Source organism: Pelophylax lessonae (genome assembly GCF_965119305.1).
Source record: "Pelophylax lessonae genome assembly, chromosome: 5".
NCBI classification, from domain to species: Eukaryota; Metazoa; Chordata; class Amphibia; order Anura; family Ranidae; genus Pelophylax; species Pelophylax lessonae.
The window spans coordinates 241,299,344-241,322,636 of record NC_138772.1 but is presented as its reverse complement, the minus strand read 5'-3'; the positions used below and the strand labels follow the sequence as shown (position 1 = coordinate 241,322,636).

Here is a 23,293-nt window from a genome sequence, read left to right as displayed (position 1 = left end):
GGGGGCAGGGACCGAGCTTTAGGCCGCAGGGGGGTGCACCGCTGGCGACGAATGATCATGCGGGGGGGGGTTTCTATTAGAGATCGACCGATTATCTGCAACAACGATATATCGGGGGCCGATACGCACCTTCCCCGATATATCATGATGTAATCGCATATGTTGCGCCTCCGCGCACAGAACAGCTCTTAGGCCGCCTCCCTCTGCCTCCTTACAGTGTCTTACCCATCGCTGCCACACTGGAGTCTGCATGCGGCACAGGCGGTCAGTCGGGACAAGAAGAAGGAGAATGTTCATGTCTATCTGTTCTGTGATAAATTATAACAGTGACCAACAAACACTCTGAAACATGTTCTGTATCTCTCTGTTGTGTTCTGTAATACAGCCACCGCGGCCACCCACCTGCCCACCACCCACAGCTGCCCGGTGCCAGCCAGCAACCCAGTCCCACACAGTCCAACCAGCCAGCCAGCCACAGGCCCTGCCTGAGTCCTCCTCCTGAGTCTGACTGTACCAGCTCTCCAGCCACAGTCCCTGGGCCTGTACGTGCCAGGCCAGCCACCCACCACAGGGTGCCAGCCAGACAGCCACCCACCACAGGGTGACAGCCAGCCACCCACTACAGGGTGCCAGCCAGCCACCCACCACAGGGTGCCAGCCAGCCACCCACCCACCACACGGTGCCAGCCAGACAGCCACCCACAACAGGGTGCCAGCCACCCACCCACCACACGGTGCCTGCCAGACAGCCACCCACAACAGGGTGCCAGCCAGACAGCCACCCACCACAGGGTGCCAGCCACCCACCCACCACACAGTGCCTGCCAGCCACCCACAACAGGGTGCCAGCCAGCCACACCCACCCACCACACGGTGCCTGCAAGCCAGACAGCCACCCACAACAGGGTGCCAGCCAGACAGCCACCCACCACAGGGTGCCAGCCACCCACCCACCACACGGTGCCTGCCAGCCAGACAGCCACCCACAACAGGGTGCCAGCCAGCCATTTTGTGTAAGCCTAAGTTAGTGTCTGACTCTTAATTTTTCTATCTCCAAAATACGTCTAATCTTTGGGCCCATCTAAGAGTTCATCATCTTGAATTGTATCATGCAGGACAGAAAAAAACAAAATGAATCACAAGGTGAATCATCCCTATCCCAGGCAACAATAAACTATGTTTCAGAAAAAAAAACAGGTCGCTAAAATCTGATGGAAGATCACAGCTGCTGGACAGAATAATCACTGAGATGATGGTCACTGATAACCAGCCATTTACAATAGTGTCTGACTCTGGATTTAAGCGGTTGATGTCCATAGTTGAGCCAAGGTACACACTGAAGAGTGACAGGTTTTATCGCACTGAAATGCTGCAAAAGATTCACCAAAAGGTCGTTGACAAAGTTAAGACTATGCTGCAACCAGGGAATGCTGGCAACTCATTCACAGTGGACTGCTGGTCAGGACAAACAGAATCGCTAATGAGTCTTACATGCCACTACATTGACAGTGGATGGACAAGAAGGCATTTGGTGTTGAATACAAAAGTGATGCAAGGATCCCACACTGGGGAGTACATTAACCTGCTGCCATCCGCGCTACAGCCTATATACGGCTGCAGCGCGGACTCGAATTTTCGGGAGGCCGTTTTTAAACGCCCTCCAGTGACACGCCCCCCCGCGCCTTCCCGCGAGCGCGCAGCGGGGAAAATCTGTGTGGGCCGCTGTGATTGGCCATTCACCACGTGATCGGGCCATCCAATGAGCGATGATCTCATATGTAAACATATGAGATCATCTCTCATCGCCGGCGCTCCTTCCTCACACAGACACTGCAGTGTGAGGAAGGAGGGGGAGCCTCACAGCGCCGGGGACACACAGCGATGTAATCAGGGCACTGATCACCAGTGCCCTGATTACTAAAAGGTAAAAACATACACACAGTGCCCCCCCATCAGTGCCCGCCATCAGTGCCCCCATCAATGCCCACAATCAGTGCCCATAGTGCTGCCAGTCAGTGCCCATCAGTGCCTGCTCATCTAGGCACTGATGAGCACTGACTGGCAGCACTATGGGCACTGAGTGTGGGTACTGATGGTGCTGCCCATCAGTGCCGCTCATCAGTGCCACCCGTCAGTGTCCAGTGCCATCCGCCAGTGCCCATCAGTGCCCAGCAGTGCCACCTCTCAGTGCCACCTCTCAGTGCCCAGCAGTGCCGCCTATCAGGGCTCATCAGTGCCGCCTATCAGTGCCGCCTATCAGTGCTCATCAGTGCGGCATATTAGTACCTCCTCATCAGTGCCCATAAGTGCCACCTCATCAGTGCCCATAAGTGCCACCTCATCAGTGCCCATCAGTGCAGCCTATCAGTGCCGCCTCATCAGCGCACATCAGTGAAGGAGAAAAATTTATTTTCAAAATTTACTCGCAGAAAATAAGAAAAACTTTTTTTTTTTTTTCAAAATTTTCTGTCTTTATTCTTTTTTTTTTTGTAAGAAATAAAAAAACCCAGAGGTGATTACATACCACCAAAAGAAAGCTCTATTTGTGTGAAAAAAATGATAAAAATTTCATATGGGTACAGTGTAGCATGACCGCGCAATTGTCATTCAAAGTGTGACAGCGCTGAAAGCTGAAAATTGGCCTGGATGGGAAGGGTGTTTAAGTGCACAGTAGGCAAGTGGTTAAAGAAATGTTTCTAGGCATGCTAGAAGAATGGGGAATCAGCAAAAACTGAGTGATGCTTTTGCTGCGAGACAGTGGAGTGAACATGGTTAAAGGTATGAGACTTGCTGAAGTGTCAGACCTCAGTTGCATGGCACACACCCTCCAACTGGTGGTAAATGATGGTCTATACACCAGAAAGCTTTGCTGGACATTATTACAAAGCTGAAGAAGTGCGCAGGCCATTTCCACCATTCTGTTCTTGCCAAGCAGCGACTGGGGTGCATTCAGGAAGACCACGGCCTACCCAAAAACAACCTGATACAGGCTGTTCCAACATGATGGAACTCAACGCTACACATGTTACAAAGGATGCTGGAGCATAAGCAAGCTCTCACTATATATTCTGGTGAATATGGACTTGGAGGACATTCTTACCCTACTGCAGATCAGTGGGACATAGTAGGCAACATTATAGTGACGCTCATACCCATTAAGGAAGTGACACTGGAGGTGAGTCATTAGGACTCATCTGTTTCCTCTGTGATCCCATGTGTGAGATTCCTGAAGATGCTTCAACAGAATGAAGGACCCAACACACGTAGCATCAAAGCATGTAGGCAGGCCATGAGGGACAGCCTCGCCAAAAGGTTTGAGAAGCATGAGGAGAATAAAACTGTTGTGCTTACATGTCTTTTGGATCCTCGATACAAGAACCATCCTTTCTCTTCTGATGATGTATTGGCGAAGGAAAAGCAATTGCTGACAGAAGATATTCAACAAAAGGTGCAGGAGGTTCCTCCTGACGAAAATAAAAGTCAAGGACAAGAAGAGTAGGTTTCTGATGTGGAAGAGCAGGATGCAGGAGAAAAATATCCCAAAAGACAACGGACAGAAGAGAAAATTAATTGTGGTGAAATAGATGCAATGTTCAGCGTTTTATTGGGGCCTCATACAGAAAATTCATCAGAATCCGCAATAATGAACCTGGATGATGAACTTCCATCTCTATTTGAAGGATTGACAGAAAAAGTAATCCTCTTCAGTGGTGGAAAGAAAATGAGGCACGCTACAAAAGACTTGCTTCTCATGCTAGAAGATACCTTTCTGCTCCTCCTCCTTCAGTACCGAGTGAGCGTGTTTTTAGTGAAGTGGCAGCAATTTATGAAAAGAAAAGAAGCCGTTTAACTGGTGAACATGCTGAAATGTTATGCTTTCTGCACTATTATATTATACTTAACTGGGAGTATTGATTCGAAAGTGTAGCTAGTCTATAGTAGTGTCTGTCCTCCAGTCCACTTAGTCTGTCCAATCCACTGTCTAGCTTGTGTCGATCTATTTTTTTCTAACCGTTTTGCACTGACTGCGCTGCGCTGCAGTCAGTGCAAAAGTGATAGAAAAAAAAATAGACATAGACAGTGGATTGGAATCAGTGCCAGTGGACTACTGCTGCAGTAGAACGCCACTCACTGCGGCAATAATTTTAAATCAATACTGCAGTAGTAATTTAAATTATTCCAGTGAGTGAGTGCCCTACTGCTGCGGTAGTACACAGTCCAATCCACTGTGTAGCTATTGCCTTGCTTTTCTTCTAGCAGTATTGCACTGACTGCAGTAGTTGCAGTGAGTGACACTGCAGTGCAGATAGTCCTCCACTGACTCCAGTCCAATCCACTGTGACATGTGTAGCTTTTGCCTTGCTTTTCTTCTAGCAGTATTGCACCGACTGCAGTAGTTGCAGTGAGTGACATACTGCAGTGAGTCCTCCACTGACTCCAGTCCAATCCATTGTGACATGTGTAGCTGGTGCCTACTTGCCTTGCTTTTCTTCTAGCAGTATTGCACTGACTGCACACTGCAGTAGTTGCAGTGAGTGCCATACTGTAGTGAAGATAGTCCTCCACTGACTCCGGTCCAATCCACTCTGACATGTGTAGCTGCCTGTTGCCTTGCTTTTCTTCTAGCAGTATTGCACTGACTGCAGTAGTTGCAGTGAGTGCCATACTGCAGTGCAGATAGTCCTCCACTGACTCCAGTCCAATCCACTGTGACATGTGTAGCTGTTGCCTACTTGCCTTGCTTTTCTTCTAGCAGTAGTTGCAGTGAGTGCTATACTGCACACAGAGGTAGTCCTCCACTGACTCAGTGTCCAGTCCAGTCCAATCCACTGTGACGTGTAGCTGTTGCCTTGCTCTTTTTATAGCAGTTGTGCAGTATGTATGTGTATTTTATTGTGTAGCTGTTGTTGTTGCCTAGTTTTTTCTAGCAGTTTTGCGCTGACTGCACTGCAGTAGCGAATTAAAATTTTTATTTCTCTTACGTCCTCCGACAGTCGCCGCCTCTTCATATTCGTCACAATGGGGTATTAGACTTTGCTCCGAAGGAGTAGCTAGGCAACAGAATATGTTAACATTAAAGCTTTTAACATATCCCACCCTCAAGGGGTGGTCCCCTCAGTCAATACCCTCCTACTTCCTGCAACCATATCTCAGTTTCAATGTCTAGCTTGTCAGGAGTAGCTGGTTCTCTCTGTGCTGGGGCTTTGTGCCCCAGCCTCTTTCTTCTTTTTTGATTTTTTGTTTGAGTTTTTTCTCTACCTTTACTTAGCTGTTCTTTTTGTCAGCATTTGTTCTTCTGACGAAGAGGATCATGCGGGCTGGGTCTCGGGCTGATCCCCCTGGTCGCAGGTCGTGGGTCAGTGGCTTCCCAGCCTACCATCGAGCGTTCAGCCAGGTAACGCTCCTGGCACAGTGAACGACCCATCCCTGTTCGGTGCAGGGATGATTGGTGAGGTGGCTACCTCACTGGACGCTGTGCGGTTTCTTAACCCCCATTTTGTGCGTCTGGTATGCGACTCTCCCTGCCTCATGTGCAGCAGCTTGTTCGCCTGTGCGGGTCCCCCACACCATTGAGAGGTAAGTGTATCTATGTGGGGACCTGTCTGTCTGGGGGGGTGTCAGTCTGGGACTGTGTAACCTGCCTCTGTTCACACTGTTTGTCTCCCTATCATTCTGCTGCATGCTGCGGGCTGCAAGGGGGGGGGGAGCTGTGTGACACTGTCTGTGTCAGCCTTGTTCAGTGTGAGAAGCTGTGTGCTGTGGGGCATGTATTTGTGGCATGTTTGGGCACAATACAGCGATCGCTGCGGCGATCTGCCATGTTTTTTTATATGGATGGTGTTATGTGCATTACTGTACTGTAGGAGCGGCGGTTTCGGCGCCAAACGGCGCCATTTTGCCTGCACTCGCTCCGGCCGCATGTTCTACATGCATGGCGGCCATTTTCTTGTAGCCTCCCATAGGCTTTAATAGAGCGCCCTGGTCTCATCACTTCCTCTTCTCCTGGGTACACCGATCGAGGCAGCAGCAGCGGCGAGGGTCTCCTCAGGTTTTATCCTTCTGTTCTTGCTATATCCATTGCCTGTGTCAGTTTATTGTCCCTGTGGGGGTCTCATTGTGCTTGTGTGTGGTGCGGTGGGCTGCGCTCGCCGCGCTTGTTAAAGGGGCAGTTAACCCTTTATTCTCCGGCATATCATATTGGGGCAATGGATTCTCAGGAGGGCAAATTTCCTGCCACCTTGGTGGAAAGCCAGGGGACCGCTGTTTCCCCCCCAGGGGGGGATTTGGCCACTATTGTGGCCGGCCTTGCTGCTCAAGTGCAGATGCTGGTGGCTGCTCAATCTACTAAAAGACCCAGAGTTTCTATTTCCTCTGATTCTGAGGGTGAAGGTGATGGGGCTGTTATGGCGGGGGTCTCCTTATCGGGGTCCCGCTCCTCCCTGGATCTAGTGGGGTCCGAGGCTGAGGTTGAGGGGGTTGATAATTCTCCCCTGGCTCGCCTGAAGAGCTTGCAATCATGGATGAATTGATTGCTTCCATAAAACAAAAGCTGCGTTTGCAGGATGAAGTGTGTCCCCCCGCTGCCTTGGCGGCTTATGGGACGCAGAGAAAACGCAGGACGCCGCAGGTTTTTCCCTGCAATGATGATTTTCAGCGCGCTGTTAAGGAACAATGGCGCAATTTACGCAAACCTTTTGCTGTGCCAAGTAGGTTCAAGCTGCGTTATCCTTTTTCGCCTTCCACTGATGAACGGTGGTGTGTGCCACCCCCGGTGGATCACGCAATTGCGGTTTTGAACAAATCCACTGCGATTCCTGCAGAGGATTCCCCGGTGTTCCGTGATGCCACGGATAGAAGAATGGAGTCTCTTGTCCATCATACTTATTCTGTTACGGGTTCTATGCTTAAAGCTCTGTTTGCCTCTCTCATGGCGGCCCAGGCTGTCGCAAGTTGGACGCAGATGCTTAGGCGCGTCCTAGTGGCCGATTCGGCCTCGCCGGCGACCCTGGATATGGTGGATCAAATCCACCAGGGTGTCATGTATCTGTGTGATGCGGACTTGGACTTAGTCCCGTTGGCTGCACGTGTACACAGCGTGGCGGTGTTGTCTCGCCGCCTGGTTTGGTTGAAGTGTTGGTCGGTGGACCAATCTTCACGTAAGACCTTAGCCAATCTGCCTTATGATGGGTCTCGCCTTTTTGGGGAGTCCTTGGATGTGTTGATTAAGGGGATCACCGGAGGTAAGAGCACTCTCTTGCCCCATTTCCCCAAGGCTAAGGGGGCTTCTGGGAAGAAGCATGCTAATTTTCGGCCCCCTCAGGGGTCCTTTCGTGCCTTTCGGTCGCACTACAAGGGCAAACCGTTCAAGGGACAAGGCTCTCAAAAGAAGGTCTGGTAAACAGAAGTCCGGTCAGTCCGGACCCGCTGCCCATAACAGTGCGGCCTGAAGGGGCGCCCTCACCCAGTTTTGGGGTGGGGGGACGCTTGCTCGGTTTTCTTCAACCCTGGTTGGCCCGCGTGCGGGACAGGTGGGTTCAGGAGATCGTTCGATCTGGTTACAAGATCGAGTTTCTCTCTCGGCCGGGGAGCAGATTTTTTCCCTCAAATCTTCAACTGTCTCCAGAGCGTTTACGGGACCTGCACCTGGCGGTGCGAGACCTGAGGGCTCAGGGAGTGGTGGTCCCGGTGCCTCATCGGGACAGATTTCGGGGGTTTTATTCCAATCTGTTCACCGTGCCCAGGAAGGAGGGCAAGGTTCGTCCAATTCTGGACTTGAAGGCTCTAAACCGCTCTGTGCGGGTTCGCAAGTTCCGCATGGAATCCCTGCGGTCGGTGGTGGCTGCCCTGGTTCCAGGGGAATTCATGGCCTCCATCGATTTGAAGGATGCGTATCTTCACATCCCCATTTTCGAGGGTCACCAGAGGTACCTTCGATTCGCCATTGCGGAGGATCACTACCAGTTCGTGGCGTTACCTTTTGGTCTCGCCTCGGCTCCGCGGGTTTTCACCAGGGTGCTTGCACCGGTTCTGGCATTATTGAGAGCCCAGGGCATCTCTGTCCTGGAGTATCTGGACGACATTCTGGTTCGGTCTGCGACCAGCCAGGGTCTAGAGAAGGACCTGTCTGTCACGATGCAAACTCTGCAGGAGTTTGGTTGGACGATCAATTTTCCAAAGTCGACACTGAGTCCGTCGGTTCGTCTTCCCTACCTGGGAATGATCCTGGACTCGGTTCAGGCGAAGGTCTTCCTGCCGGAAGACAAACTCAGAACTCTTCAGGAGGAAGTCAGGTCCCTCAGGGACTTTCCGCACTCGTCTCTGCGGACGTGCATGAGATGTCTGGGATTGATGGTCTCGGCCTTCGAGGCGATTCCCTTCGCCCAGTTTCACACGCGGGGTCTCCAAGCGGAGATCCTGTCCAGGTGGGACGGGCGACCTCAATCTCTGGATCTTCGAATCTCGTTGGGCCATCGCACCAGAAGGGACCTTCTGTGGTGGCTCCAGTCCCCGATGGTGTCGGGGGGCAAGTCTTTTCATCCTATCTCATGGACGGTGATCACCACGGATGCCAACCTGTCGGGCTGGGGTGGTGTTCTGGGCGTTCTGTCCGCCCAGGGAACTTGGTCGGAGGGGGAGTCCTCCCTTCCGATCAACATTCTGGAATTGCGTGCGATAAATCTCTGTCTTCATCGTTGGACGGACCGGCTGCAGGGCTGCCCGGTTCGGGTGCAGACGGACAATGCCACGGCGGTGGCCTACATCAACCACCAAGGGGGCACCAGGAGTGCCTGAGCGGCTCGAGAAGTGGCCGACATTCTGTCCTGGGCCGAGACTCATGTCCCGGCGATAACGGCGGTTCACATTCCGGGGGTGGAGAACTGGCAGGCGGACTATCTGAGTCGCCAGACCCTGGATCAGGGGGAAGGGTCTCTCCACCCGGCTGTCTTCCAGATGTTGTGCGCGAAGTGGGGTCTTCCAGATGTGGACCTGTTCGCGTCTCGTCTCAACAACAAGGTGAGAAGGTTCGTGGCAAGGACGCGCGACCCTCGGGCAGACGCGTCGGACGCGTTAGTGGCCCCGTGGCATCAGTACGAGCTGATGTACGCGTTTCCACCGATTCAGTTGCTGTCCAGGTTCCTTCGCAGGTTACACTCGGAACGCAGCACGGTGATTCTTGTGGCGCCGGATTGGTCACGCCGGTCCTGGTACGCAGACCTCGTGAATCTGGCGGTCGACGCCCCGTGGCGTCTGCCTCTTCGAGACGATCTCCTGTCTCAAGGGCCGATATACCATCCTGCTTTACAGTCGCTGGCTTTGACGGCCTGGCTGTTGAGACCGAGGTCCTGAAGGAGAGGGGTCTCTCCCCTGAGGTCGTTCATACCTTGATCAACGCGAGGAAGTCTTCCTCGGGGAAGGTTTACTACCGTACTTGGAAGGCCTATTTTGCCTGGTGTGAGTCCAGGGGGTTTTCACCCCGCACGTACTCGGTTTCCCGAGTGTTGTCCTTCCTTCAAACAGGTGTCGATCAGCGTTTGGCGCTGGCTACGATAAAGGGTCAGGTGTCTGCGCTGGCCGTTCTTTTTCAACGTCCCGTGGCTTACAACTCCTTGGTTGGCACTTTTGTTCAGGGAGTGCGGCATCTGGTTCCTCCTAGGAGGGATCCTCTGCCCCCTTGGGACTTGAATCTCGTTCTATCTGTGTTACAACGTGCTCCTTTTGAACAGATCAGGGAGATCTCGTTGTCTATGTTGTCCAAAAAGGTCGCCTTTTTGGTTGCGATCACTTCGGCTCGCAGAGTGTCGGAGCTGGCGGCTTTGTCCTGCAAGTCTCCGTATCTGGTTATTCACTTGGATAAGGTGGTCTTGCGACCTAATCCTTCTTTTCTTCCGAAGCGAGTTTCGGAATTCCATCTCAATGAGGATATTGTCTTGCCTTCGCTGTGCGCGAAGCCTAAACATCCGAAAGAGGTGAGACTACATTCTTTGGATGTTGTTCGGGCGATCAGGGTTTACCTTAAATCGACTGATTTTCGAAAGACGGATTCCTTGTTTGTTCTTCCAGAGGGTCCTCGGAAGGGCATGGCGGCGTCAGCCTCTACCATCGCCAAATGGATCAGGCAGACCATTGAACAGGCCTATGCTTTGCAGGGGAAGGTTCCCCCTGTGCCTGTGAAGGCGCACTCTACTAGATCTCGGAGTACGTCATGGGGCTTCTGTAGCCCAGGTGTGTAAGGCGGCGACCTGGTCGACCGTGCACACTTTCACGAAGTTCTACAAGGTGGATGTTCAGGCATCGGCGGATGCTTCCTTTGGCCGCAAGGTTCTTAGTGCGGCAGTTCCCTAGGGTCCCTTGTTGGGACCTCTGGCTGTTGGGATAAGTTTTTATCCCCTGGTTCTTTGTTTTTTCCTGGGTTGTTGCTCCTGTTGAGCAATTTTTTTCCTGTTGCCCAGCTGGTTTCCTTCCTTTGGTAAGGTTCCTTTCTTTGATGCGGAGACTGCGTTGCCTTACGGCGCGGATGCGTTTCCCACCCCTCATGTTTGCACTGCTTTGGGACGTCCCCATTGTGACGAATATGAAGAGGCGGCGACTGTCGGAGGACGTAAGAGAAAACGGAATTTTTGTAAAATCTTACCTGTAAAATTCCTTTCTCTGAGTCCTCCGACAGTCGCCGCCCCCGCCCCTCTTTTGGGGTTTTGGTTATATACTCTACTGCTATTCCACTGAAACTGAGATATGGTTGCAGGAAGTAGGAGGGTATTGACTGAGGGGACCACCCCTTGAGGGTGGGATATGTTAAAAGCCTTAATGTTAACATATTCTGTTGCCTAGCTACTCCTTCGGAGCAAAGTCTAATACCCCATTGTGACGAATATGAAGAGGCGGCGACTGTCGGAGGACTCAGAGAAAGGAATTTTACAGGTAAGATTTTACAAAAATTCCGTTATTGCAGTGAGCAGCACTTTATTATACATAATGCACAATCAGATGATGTGAAATGCTAATGTCCAACTCCTTGCAATTAAAGTTTTCCTATCAATTTTTTATGCAGTTAAGGTGTGAAGAACGAGCACTTAATGTTAAAAATGTTAATAAAGATTAACATGTTTGTTAAGAGATTTGTGTCTATTTGTTTTTTTGGGAAACTTTTACATGTGTGAAAATATCGGCCGATACCGATATGCGATCGGCAAAATATCGGTAACGAAAAAATATCGGTCGGTCACTAGTTTCTACCTGTCACTCCAGGGCCCACCTTCCAATTGATCCCATCCAGGAGGCTGGGGGTCCCCATGAGGGTCCTCAGTTCCGCAGGCCACGCGGGGCCGCCATTTTCTTGTAGCCCTGCATGCTCTGCATGATCTGCAGCCATCTTGGTACACCCGGCGCCTTTTGTCTGTGTATTTCTCATACGAATTACTGATGGGAGGCGTTGTTTCTGGGTGGAGCCCCTCCCTATACCCTGGTGCTGATCTTCAGATCTTTCTTCCTGGATCGGGATCGCTGCTGACACTTGCTGTGCAGACGTGCTGGACCTCCTAGTGCATCTTTGTAGGGTGGTGAGTCTGGGGGTCTCTCTGCTGGGGGTCTTCAGTGCGTTCTGCCTGACCTTTTGGGGGTCGATGTAGTGCGGTGGGACGTTTTTGAACTTTTTGCTGATGGGTTCCTCTGGTGCAACATGAACCCTGCAGAACAAGTGTCCCCACCTGACCCCCTCCAGATCCCAGCTATCAATAGATGCACTGCCGGCGGTCCTGGAATTGTGTGTGTCCCAGGTGGAGGTGGCCTTTGAAGGGAGAGGTGCCAAAAAACGCCCTCCGCCTACCCCTGCCTCATCTGATTTCTCAGATTCTGAGTCTGACTCAGCCACAGCAGACTCGGGTCTCCCTGCCAGGTCTACTACCTCGCGCCCTGTCTCCTCTGATTGTGAGGATGACATCTCTATCTCTGCCACCGCAAAAGAAAAGGTCCTGGTGGACGCACTGGTTGTATGTATCTGTGCGTGAGACCCTAAAAATGGAGGACGCAGCTGCGAATGAGGCTCAGGTTACGTTTGGCACTCACAAGTCATCTAGAGCGCCAAAGGTTTTTCCCTTTCCCGCGTATTTTGACAATATGCTCAAAAAAGAATGGGACTGCCCAAAATGTTCCCCCGGGGTGCCTAAGCAGATTGTTAATCGCTACACTTTTGAGGAGTCTCTTATAAAGAAGTGAACTGTGCCACCTACGGTGGACCCCCGGTCTCAAGGCTGAATAAGGCTACCATGATCCCAGTGGAGGATTCCCCGTCCTTTAAAGATCCGGCAGATAGAATGGCGGAGTCTGTGGCCCGCAATATGTACTTCCTTGGCAGGGTCTGCACTAAGCCCGCTGTTTACGCTTGCCCTGGTCTCACAAACATTGACTGAATGGGCTAAGTTACTGTGCTGTGACCTGGAGGGGAAACATCTTCCTCCTGCCTTTTGAGGAGCTGTTGGACCAGCTGGTGCAGGGGCTGCAATTTGTTTGCGATGCCGCGCTGGATACTGCTCCTGTGTTGGGCCGACTGTCGGTTTCGGCAGTGGTCCTTCAGCATATTCTTTGGCTAAAGTGCTGGTCTGCAGATCAGACTTCAAAGAAGGCCTTGACTGATCTGCCTTTTCAAGGAGATCGCCTGTGTGGGGCTAACCTGGATGACATTATCAAAGGTCTCACAGAGGGTAAGAGCACCTTTCTCCCACAGGCTAAGAAGGGTAAGGACCCGCGTTGCAGACGGGGTCCCTCCTTTTCAGCACACAAGAAGATTTTTCCTCCCCCAGGGTCAGTCGATAAGGCAAAGCCCTTCAAGACCCCCTCGGGTGGTTCCAAGCGACCCTAGTCTGGCAAACAAAAATCAAGTTTTTCCAGACCGGAGGACAAGACCGCTTCGGTCTGAAGGTGCATATGGAGCGGGGGGGGGGGGACATCTTTGCCGGTTCCCAGACCTGTGGCTATCCCGGATAGAAGAAAAATGGGTTCAGGAGGTCATACGGTGGTCCGGTTACAAGATCCATTTTCGATCCGCCCCGCTGGTAAGGTTTTTCCCTTCCAATGTTAGACTGTCCCCGCATCGCTTGCTCACGCTCTCTGGGGCAGTACGGGACCTGGTACAACTGGGAGTAATAGTTCCAGGAAGGAAGGCAAGGTGCGTCCAGTCCTGGACCTGAAAGCACTGAATTTCTTTGTGCAAGTTCAAAAATTCAAGATGGAATCTGTTTGCACGGTGGTGGCTTCCCTACTTCAGGGGGATTTCCTTGCCTCCATAGACATCAAAGATATCTACCGTCACATCCCAATCTGTGCAGGACGCGGTTTCTCCGTTTTGCAGTTGGAGAGGATCACTATGAGTTTGTGCCGTTATCCTTTGGTCTCGCCTCTGCTTCTCGTGTATTCACAAAGGTGTTGGCTCCTGTCCTGGCGCTGTTACGGCAGTGGGGAGTATCGGTCCTGGGTTACCAGGATGATCTGCTTCTCAGTGTGGAGTCTCCCATGATGCTGGTGACAAATGTGGAGATCACCATGAGAACTCTGGAGGAGTTTGGGTGGATTCTGAACCTTCAGAAGTCTTCCCTGGTTCCTTCCATGAGACTGGACTATCTGGGCCGGACTTTGGACTCGTCCTTAGCCAGGGTGTTTCTTCCTCCGGAAAAGCTCCAAAAACTTCAGACTGCGGTTTAGATGTTGCTGTCCAGCAAATGATCATTCCTTCGGACCTGTATGAGAGTTCTGGGACTCATGGTGTCGTCCTTTGAGGTGGTCCCCATCGCTCAATTCCACACGCGGATCCTCCAGAAGGAAATCCTTCTCAAATGGAACAAGAATTCAGATCCAGCTGAGCAAGGTGACCAGGGAGTACCTGATACGGTGGCTTCAGTCCCCGATGCTCAAGCAAGGGAAATCCTTCCTCATATATTAGACGATTGTCACCATGGATGCCAGTCTGTCCGGGTAGGGAGGGGTTCTCGTCAGGTTGTCTGCTCAAGGAGTATGGTCCCTGGAAGAATACAGGTTACCCATCAATGTTCTGGAGCTGAGAGCGATCAGGCTTTGCCTAGTCCACTGTACTGTGCACCTGCAGGGTTGTCTAGTTCAATCGGACAATGCCATGGCCGTGGCTTATGTCAGGCACCAAGGGGGCACCAAAACTGTCCTTGCGGCCTTGGAAGTAGCAGGCATCCTTCGATGAGCAGAACGCTTTGTTCCAGCGCTCTCCGCTGTTCACATTCCAGTAGTGGAAAATTGGCAGGCGGATTGCCTCAGTCAACAGGCCTTGGATGCAGGGGAATGGTCCCTCCATCCGGAGGTGTTCCAGCAGTTGTGCCTTCGTTGGGGCACTCCAGATGTAGATCTGTTGGCATCTCAGATCAACAGAAAAGTGCATCGGTTTGTGGCCCGCTCCCAGGACCCTCTGGCAGATGCCGCAGACATGCTGGTGGCCCCGTGGGGTCAGCATCAGCTGATGTATGCCTTTTCTCCTTTCAATTTGCTGCCAAGACTTCTTCGCAGGATCGAGGCGGAAGGGATTCCGGTCATTCTGTGGCTCCAGACTGGCCTCGCCGAGCTTTGTACGCCGACCTGGTCAGACTAGTCGCAGATGCTGCTTGGAGACTTCCTCTCAGGGAGGATTTACTGTCTCAAGGGCCAATATTCCATCCTGCTTTACGGTCGCTGGCTTTGACCGCTTGGCTGTTTAAAGCCAGGTGCTGAAGGACAGGGGATTGTGTGCTTAAAGCGAGAAAAGCGACTTCTAGGAAGATCTATCATCGTGGAAGTAGTATATTGTGTTGTGTGAGTCCCCTGGGGTTCCCCCTTGCTCTTACTCGTGGCTCTGATCTTGGCTTTCCTGCAAAGGGGAGTTGATCAGAAATTTGCCTCGAGTACTATCAAGGGTCAGGTCTCGGCCTTGGCAATTTTCTTCCAAAGGCCATTAGCCTCCCATTACCTGGTACGTAACTTTATCTAGGGGGTGCGACACTTGGCACTTCCGGTGCGACCTCCGTTGCAACCTTGGGACCCTAATTTGGTGTTGTCGGTTCTCCACAAACCTCCTTTTGAAAGTATTCGGGAGATTCCCCTGCTTTCCTTTTCCCAGAAGGTGGCCTTTTTGGTGGCTTTTACTTCTGCACGCAGGGTGTCAGAACTGGCGGCGCTGTCCTGTCGTCCTTTCTATATGGTGGTTCACAGGATAAAGTGGTACTTCATCCGGATCCGTCCTTCCTTCTGAAGTTGGTTTCCAGTTTTCTTTTGAATGAGGACATGTTACCCTCTGTGTTCTAGGCCAAAACATCCTAGGGAAATTGCATTACATGCCTTGGATGTGGTTCGGGCAATCGGGGTGTACTTGGCCTTGGGTTTTTGCTTGTCTTTGAAAAAAACACATGTTCAAGTAAAGTTTCATCTGCTTTGGTTCAAATGAAGTGGTCATCTACACAGCTTTTAGCAAGGAAAATTGAGCCCTTGAAGTTCACCTGTGGTATTAAGTTGCTTTTGACTCCCAAATACACATGCACAAGTGCCAAAAAATATAGAGTTAATGATTAAAGGGACAGGAAATGTGTATGTATAGGCTTGATAGAAAGAAAAGACATGTTAAGATTGTCAATTTAAAAACCAAAAAATAAACTTTTTTCCTATACAACTTATTGCTCGATACAAAATTGCACAGGTCTTGAGGCTATTATCCTAGGTTTGTGGGTAGCACTATTCTTCTGGCTGGTTGTGAAATCTCAGTATTTTTGTCTATAAACAATCTAGCTATAACAGTGGTGCATGATGGTGTTGTCCTATAGATGTGGGTTGAAGAGGCTAATTATTCGCTAGCCGGTATGGAATGCAAAACTCCTTTATACCAAAAGCTAATTATTCCCGCAGCAACTAGGTTCATCCCGAGAGATTGTACAAAATAAGTCGCGCTGAGTGAAAAATGAACAAATCGATGTCCAAAAACCAAAAACAAAAAAAACCCAAAAATTGTGTAACTGAATAAATCAAGTCCCAGTGCAAAGTCCTAGTGAGGTAAGTGAACTCCAAATTGATGTGACTAATAAAATCCACACTTGGGAATCCGAAAACTGATAGGTGATGTGCTTACCAGACTGACAGTAAAGAATTGCAGAGATAAATCATGAATAAGTGAACTTGATTGGAGAAACTCATGTGATGAACTCCCAAGGATAGGTCATAAATTCATGAAATAAAGAAAAACGCCATAGCTTAATTCCACAACGATAATTGAATCCTAATACACCCTAAATTACACCGTGCAAAAGGTGTATAATCCGTCACCAATTGTGAGGCTGCTTACCAAAAGGAATAATTGTGCAGACATGTAACACTCTCCCAATGAGTGATCATAGACAGGGATAAGGAATACAGATGGAAGAAAACCACCACCAATATGACAGCCGCTTACCAGATAGAAGGTGGGTAAAGGCAGATATAGACAAATCCCAGATACACCTGGACCACCAACACTGACACTACGGGCCTCTTGCCAAACTCAGATAGTGTTTGCACAATGTATGATATTAACCGATCCAATTCACCGACATTCACCACCGGTAGATGACTCACACAGCAGAGTCAGGGTAGAGATGATCCCAAAGGATGAGCCAATAATCCCAGTGGGTGGACAATCAATCCCAAATATAAGAGAAAAACGCCAATAGTGTAAAACGTACCACTGGTTTATTAATTAAAAGAGAGACACTTACATTCTGTTAAAAGCAGAGGAGCATGAAAAACCGCCGGCCGGACGGCAAGGCACATCCGCTCGCTTGAAACACTTCCAGGGATGACATCAGCACGCCGTGACCTAACGACGTTTCGTCCTAGAAGACGTTTTCAAAGGTGTTTTCATCCAGAGAGATGCATTTATTTGGACTTTAGAACAGCCAACAGAGGTACCGAAAAGTTAGATGACAGGATACTTGGAATATTCATGTAACACTCAGACCTTTTCAGAGAACCCAGTTTCTCCTGTCACAACTTAGCCAAAAAGACCTTCTTAATATACTAATTTTCCCAATTCAGTAACCTGGTCAAAACCCCACACCATAATCCTCCCTCCACCAAATGATTTGGACCATTGCACAAAGCAAGGTCCATAAAGACATGAATGAATGAGTGAGTTTGGGGTGGAAGAACTTGGCTGGCCTAACCTCAACCGGATAGAACACCTTTGGGATGAATTAGAGCATAGACTGTGAGCCAGGGCTTCTCTCCAACATCCATGCCTGACCTCAAAAATGCGCTTTTGGAAGAACGGTCAAACATTCCCACACTCCAACTCTTCTGGAAAGGCTGTCCACAAAGTTTAGATGTTCTAGCTGCAAAGGGTGGGTCAACTCTATATTGAACCCTACAGACTAAGACTGGGATGCCATTAAATTTCATGTGCGTGTGAATGACCCGGAGGGGGGGGGGGGGGCAAATTTCCGGCTGAGTTTGCTGTGGCAAGGTCAGCCGGAAGTGTGAGTGGGTAAGTATCAAAACCAGATACCTGTCCCCACCCCCTGATAGGTGCCAAATGTGGCAGTGGAGGGGAGGCAAACAAGCTTCCTGTTTTGGGTGGAGCTCCGCTTTAACGGTATGTTCATGCCAGCCGCAGTAATGAGTTTTTTTTTTTTTGTGAACTTTATTCAAATATCACAATGACATCTCATTAATTAATTTGCCTCGCACTGTACTATGCTAAAAAAAAAAAAAAAAAAAAAAAAAAGTACTGCATGCAGTACTTTGTTTTTCACCACTGCGGCCTGCACGCCATCACAACGTAGTGGTGTGAATGGGAGAATGGGAGACAAGGCATTTTGCCTTGTCATACAATAGGACTGTGTTGGAATAGCCGCCTTACCGCATGTGTTGTGACTGGACACTAAATGTCTTGGATTTCTAAACTGTTAAGTTTTAAAGGAGTTTTAAAGGAGAAATATGGAGAAGTAAGATTTTTTTGTCATACAGGCATTCCCCAGGTTACAAACAAGATAAGGTCTGTGGGATTGTTCTTAAGTTAAATTTATATGGAAGTCGGAACAGGTACATTTTTTAAGTGTAACTCCATCCAGCCAAGGAAATTTTTTGTTTTGATAGCTTAGGGAAGGCTTAACACCCTTGTAACATTTGTTTACTGTCTGTGCACCTGTTCAAATTTCACCTCAGTTTTTGTCACTATGACAATTGGAGCGCAGCTCGGCAATTGGTAATGCGGTGTGTCGCTCTGACACATTGCATCTCCGATGACGGTAAAGAGCCTATGACGTAAGCCCTATATCATGTGACCAACGGTGTCCAATCACAGTATTACTAAGAAGTGGCCGTTATCTGCATTCCTCTATTCGCACTGATAAGGCGTGAGTAGAGGAGAGCCAATAAGCAGCTCTCCTGATGGGGGGATCTGCACTGAAAATGGTTGCAGTGAATATCAGTGCAGCCCCATCAGCGGTGCCCACCAGGGATGTCAATGCCGGTCAGTGCCTCATTAGTGCTGCCCATCAGTGCTGCATATTGGTGCCCCCTCATCAGTGCCTGTCAGTTCAGCCTCATCAGTGTCCATCAGTGAAGGAGAAAACTTATTTACAAAATGTTATAACAAACGAAGAAAAACCTTCTTTTTTTTTTTTTTCCCTTCAAAATTTTCTGTCTTTTTTTCGTTTGTTTAGCAACAAATAAAAAACCCAGTGGTGATCAAATACCACCAAAAGAAAGCTCTGAGCTCTGATAAAAAAAATGTTATTTGGATACAGTGTTGCATGACCATGCAATTTTCATTCAAAGTACGACCGTGCTGAAAGCTGTGAATTGGCCTGAGCAGGAAAGGGTTAAAAGTGCCTTGTATTAGAGGTGCACCGAAATTTCGGGCACCGATAATTTCGGCCGAAATGTTACTATCCAATTTTGGCCGATGGGTTAAGGATGCCGAAAATGTATGGCTGCTGATATCCATAAAAAGTGAGCTCTTCACTTCCCTGTCATTTGCGGGTATCTCTGCTGACCGCTGCGACCCTAAGCCGATGCTTCATTGTGATTTACAGGGGTTGCTAGACGGCCAGCCGATTGGCGTCTAGCAACCAGTGACGTCTCGGGGTACAGGGACCCAGGATGCACAGTGGATCCTCCTCCGACCCTTTTGCTGAATCGGTCCACCCACCTCCTCCCTTCATGTGCTGTTCGCTACGGAGGAAGGTAACGTGGATATCTGCTTGTGTAAAAAACAGCTTGTCCCCTTTTCTCCTCAAGCGTTGGTTGTTAGAACGGATGAAATGTATAATCACAGCCTAATGCAGCTTGCCATTGGAGAGAAATCTCTGTCATTGCTTGCAGTTGTGCCTCCACAGTGTGTTTAGGTCCAGCAATAACTCTTCAATGCAATCAATCTCTCTCTCTCCCCCCTCCCCCACAGTGTGTTTCGGTCCAGCATTAACTCTTCAATTTCCCATTAAAGCGCTCTCTTTCTAAGATGATGTGAATCGCATACTCCACGCAGCGGTATGTGATGCAAATCCCAAAAAGTTGATAATAAATGAAACATAGCATGATTCCCATACTACACAATGCTCAAAAAAATGTGCAAATAATGCAACAGATTCAGGAATACATTCCTAACCATAACATGAGCACATTTGACAATAAGTGCTGAAAAATGGGTATCATAAATTTATATACCCATTTTTCAGCACTTATTGTCATATTTGCACATCTATTAAGAATTTATTCTGTTGCAATAGTTGCACATTTTTTTTGAGCATTGTCTAGTATGCGAATCATGCTGTTATATTTAATTTGAATATTGCTGTTCACATTTTATTACTATCTACTTCTTGGAATTTGCACCACACACCGCTGTGTGGAGTATGCGATTCACAGCATTTTCTGTTACAATAAATGTACAATTCACGGCTTGCGTGGGTGTAAGAAAATGTCTGCCGCTGCTACGTGTTCTGTCACATTAGGAAACCTATTGCAAAGCATTACGGCCATGTTGGAACACATGGCACGTGCGCAGTAAGTTTGTTTTTGGCCGAACATCCCTTTAGGTTGCAGAATCTGATAGGTCTATCCAACAGAAGTCAGACGAGCATGCTGGAAAACCGACTCCCAGTCAGCTCTCTTAGCCAATGGCGGAGATCGCTGATTGGAGTGTTCTGGTAGGGGCGGCGTCCCACTGTCACAACACAACAAACATTTTTGCAGCATTGCTCCAGCCATACAGGCATACACAATTCCTTTCCTGCAGGCTGCACAGGACGCCGTCATCTGAACTAGCTTGCCCACTATGTATGTGGAGCTGTTAGATGAATGACAGGCAACTCATCACTGCTGATCTAATTTAAAATCATTTGGGGGAAAAAAGTCATTTTCAGTTTCGGTTTTCGGCCAAGGGCATCCTGAATTTTCGGTTTCGGCCCAAAATGTTCATTTCGGTGCATCCCTACCTTGTATTGAAGTGTTTAAAGAGGAAGTAAACCCTCCTCAGGAAGTTGTACCTATAGGTAAGCCTATGATAAGGCTTACCTATAGGTACTGTAAATATCTCCTAAACTTACACCGTTTAGGAGATATTTACCTTTAATGCAGCCAGTGACGTCACTGGCGCATGCGCTCTGAAGGAACGGCTGATCGTGCCGTTCCTTCAGAGCCCCGTGCCGTGACCGTCGGCTCCCGTGCGCGTGCGCGGGAGTGACGTCACCGCGGCTCCGGCCAATCAGATGACCGGATGCCGCGATCCCGGAAGACGGGCGACATGTCATGTCGCCCGTCATACAGGTAAGAGAGCGGCACGGCGGGGGCTCGTTCTAAGGTAAGTATTTCATAATGAGCTAGTATGCGAAGCATACTAGCTCATTATGTTTTTCTCTTGCAGGTTGTAAAAAAAAAAAATTTTTTTTAAATGAGTTTACAACCTCTTTAAATGACTCTGCATTTTTTGGGGGGTTTTGTTTGGGGGGGTTTTGCTTTATGTATTTAAAGGACTGATTGATTTTTTTTTTGCTTTTTTTAATAGGCATTACGTGTGATGGCTAAAATAATGCGAGAATGTTGGTATGCCAATGGGGCAGCAAGGCTTACTGCTTTACGCATCAAGAAAACCCTATCACAGCTTAGCCAGCAAGAAGGCATAAAGATGTAGTTTATCACCCTGGACTGAATTATGCTAAATTTTACCTATTTGGTTCACCTGATCTGAAGATCCATTGTTCTACCTCACTGAGGGAACAGCCCGAGATTGCTGCCTTTTTGAAACGTCATTGGATGAACATGAAGCTCATTGCATACATGCAGCAAAGTGTGTAGTCCTCACTTATACTGTATGTTGTAATCTCCATCTTCCCAGAACATTTTGTAAATGTGTATTTAGTATTAGATTTAGTACCAATGACAATGCTGTTTTTATATATGTCATCAATGCACCCCACCTTGTGCCATTTTTCTTTTTGTTTACTGTACTGGTGCTTTTAAATAGTAAGTTTCTGTTCAGCTGATTTCACATTTTCAAAGCCTTTAAAAGTCTTATTTCTCAAATACCTCACATTGTTTTCTGGAGATCTTATGCAAGTTCCTTTTATATACAGTACAATACAACTTGCCTTCAAAATTAATTGTATTACCAGTAAGTGCCACACAGTTTGTATGTATCAGTACACGTTTTTTTTTAGTACTCAATATTATGCAACATTTTAAAGTTGTACAACAAAAATAGCTACTAATAGCTAAAAAAAATAAATAAATACAAAAAAATGTTTTAGGGTATATTTATTTGGAATTCTCTGAATGGTGAATTATCTAAATACAAAGTCCTGCAGCTAAAACGGATATATGTTTTGAGTGGATGTTGATGAGGGTCAGGGGTAATAATAAACCTTACAGAATGGTATACCTTGATATCATTGGTCTGCATGAAGTCACTCAAGGTTTTAGCTGCTTTTGGAGAGTTGAGTGGCTGTGGATAGTAGCTGTTGGCTGGTATTGAATTTTGTGTTGTCCACCCAAAGTAAATATCAGTTTTGGTTGGACTTCGACATTCACCATTCCACCATTTAATCCTTTTGTTATGTTGTATATTTGCACATTGTAAATGTGTTTGTCCTCCTATATGGCACAACATAAGGGAATAATGACACTTTCTAAAAATTATGCCTGGGGGTGTAAGAAAAGAAAATATTTCTATGCACAAGACAAAAGCCACCTCAGTATTCCTTGCACTTGGTGGCGGTGGCATTGCTTATTTTCTTGCTTAGGTTGTCTGTTTCAAACTGTTTCCTATAGAGTTAAACGTTTGTGAAATCTTCATGTATTCATAAACAAAACGCAAATATACTTTTTATACTGAAAAAAGGGGTGAATATATTGCGCTTAAACACTTAAAACACAACCAAAAAAGTGCTTGTGTGCATAAACATATAAATAAATAAATATATATATACTAGTGAATAAATATATATAAATAAATAGATAAATAAATATATATGTTGTGAAAAAGTCCTTAGTGAAATATATCAACAGTCCTTAAAGTGCCCAGTGCAATACGGATCTCTCAGCAATGACTGAAAATCACTTTAGCTTCAAGTGAGGGACCTCCACCATAGGGACTTTCTCCACCCAGTGCTCAGGGTAAATACTTCTTACCGAAGCTGGTGGACCCCTTAATTACAGGGGGTCTAAAACAGCATATAACGTCCACAAATGCCTCCAAGCTATCCTTCAGGTCCCTTAATATGGCTCAGCTCGCACAAGGAACTCCAAGTATTTCCAGGGTGGTATGGGGAAAAAGATAAGGAAACTCCGATAGTGTAGTATGTTCTAATATTGGGGTTTATTAATAGAAATGCACTTACTCAAACATCATATACAGAATGCCTTCATGGGATAAATGCAGCATGGGTTCGGTGTACGGGACGCTCCTCTGTTCCTGCGTATCACCAACCCGGGTTGGTGATACGCAGGAACAGAGGAGCGTCCCGTACACGAACCCATGCTGCATTTACCCCATGAAGGCATTCTGTATATGATGTTTGAGTAAGTGCATTTCTATTAATAAACCCCAATATTAGAACATACTACACTATCGGAGTTTCCTTATCTTTTTCCCCATACCACCCTGGAAATACTTGGAGTTCCTTGTGCGAGCTGAGCCATATTAAGGGACCTGAAGGATAGCTTGGAGGCATTTGTGGACCTTATATGCTGTTTTAGACCCCCTGTAATTAAGGGGTCCACCAGCTTCGGTAAGAAGTATTTACCCTGAGCACTGGGTGGAGAAAGTCCCTATGGTGGAGGT

The 23,293-nt window shown here is 48.2% G+C and overlaps 1 protein-coding gene across 1 annotated transcript in view; it reads left to right on the top strand.

The window, feature by feature from the left end:
- Positions 1 to 21,714, top strand: part of TGFBR1 (transforming growth factor beta receptor 1) — a 325,401-nt gene extending 303,687 nt beyond the window's left edge. The window contains exon 9 of the mRNA XM_082258755.1: positions 21,020 to 21,714. Within this exon, the coding sequence (XP_082114881.1) occupies positions 21,020 to 21,145 (126 nt within the window). The 3' untranslated portion in view covers positions 21,146 to 21,714. The remainder of the gene's footprint in view (positions 1 to 21,019) is intronic.
- Positions 21,715 to 23,293: the final 1,579 nt, after the last annotated feature.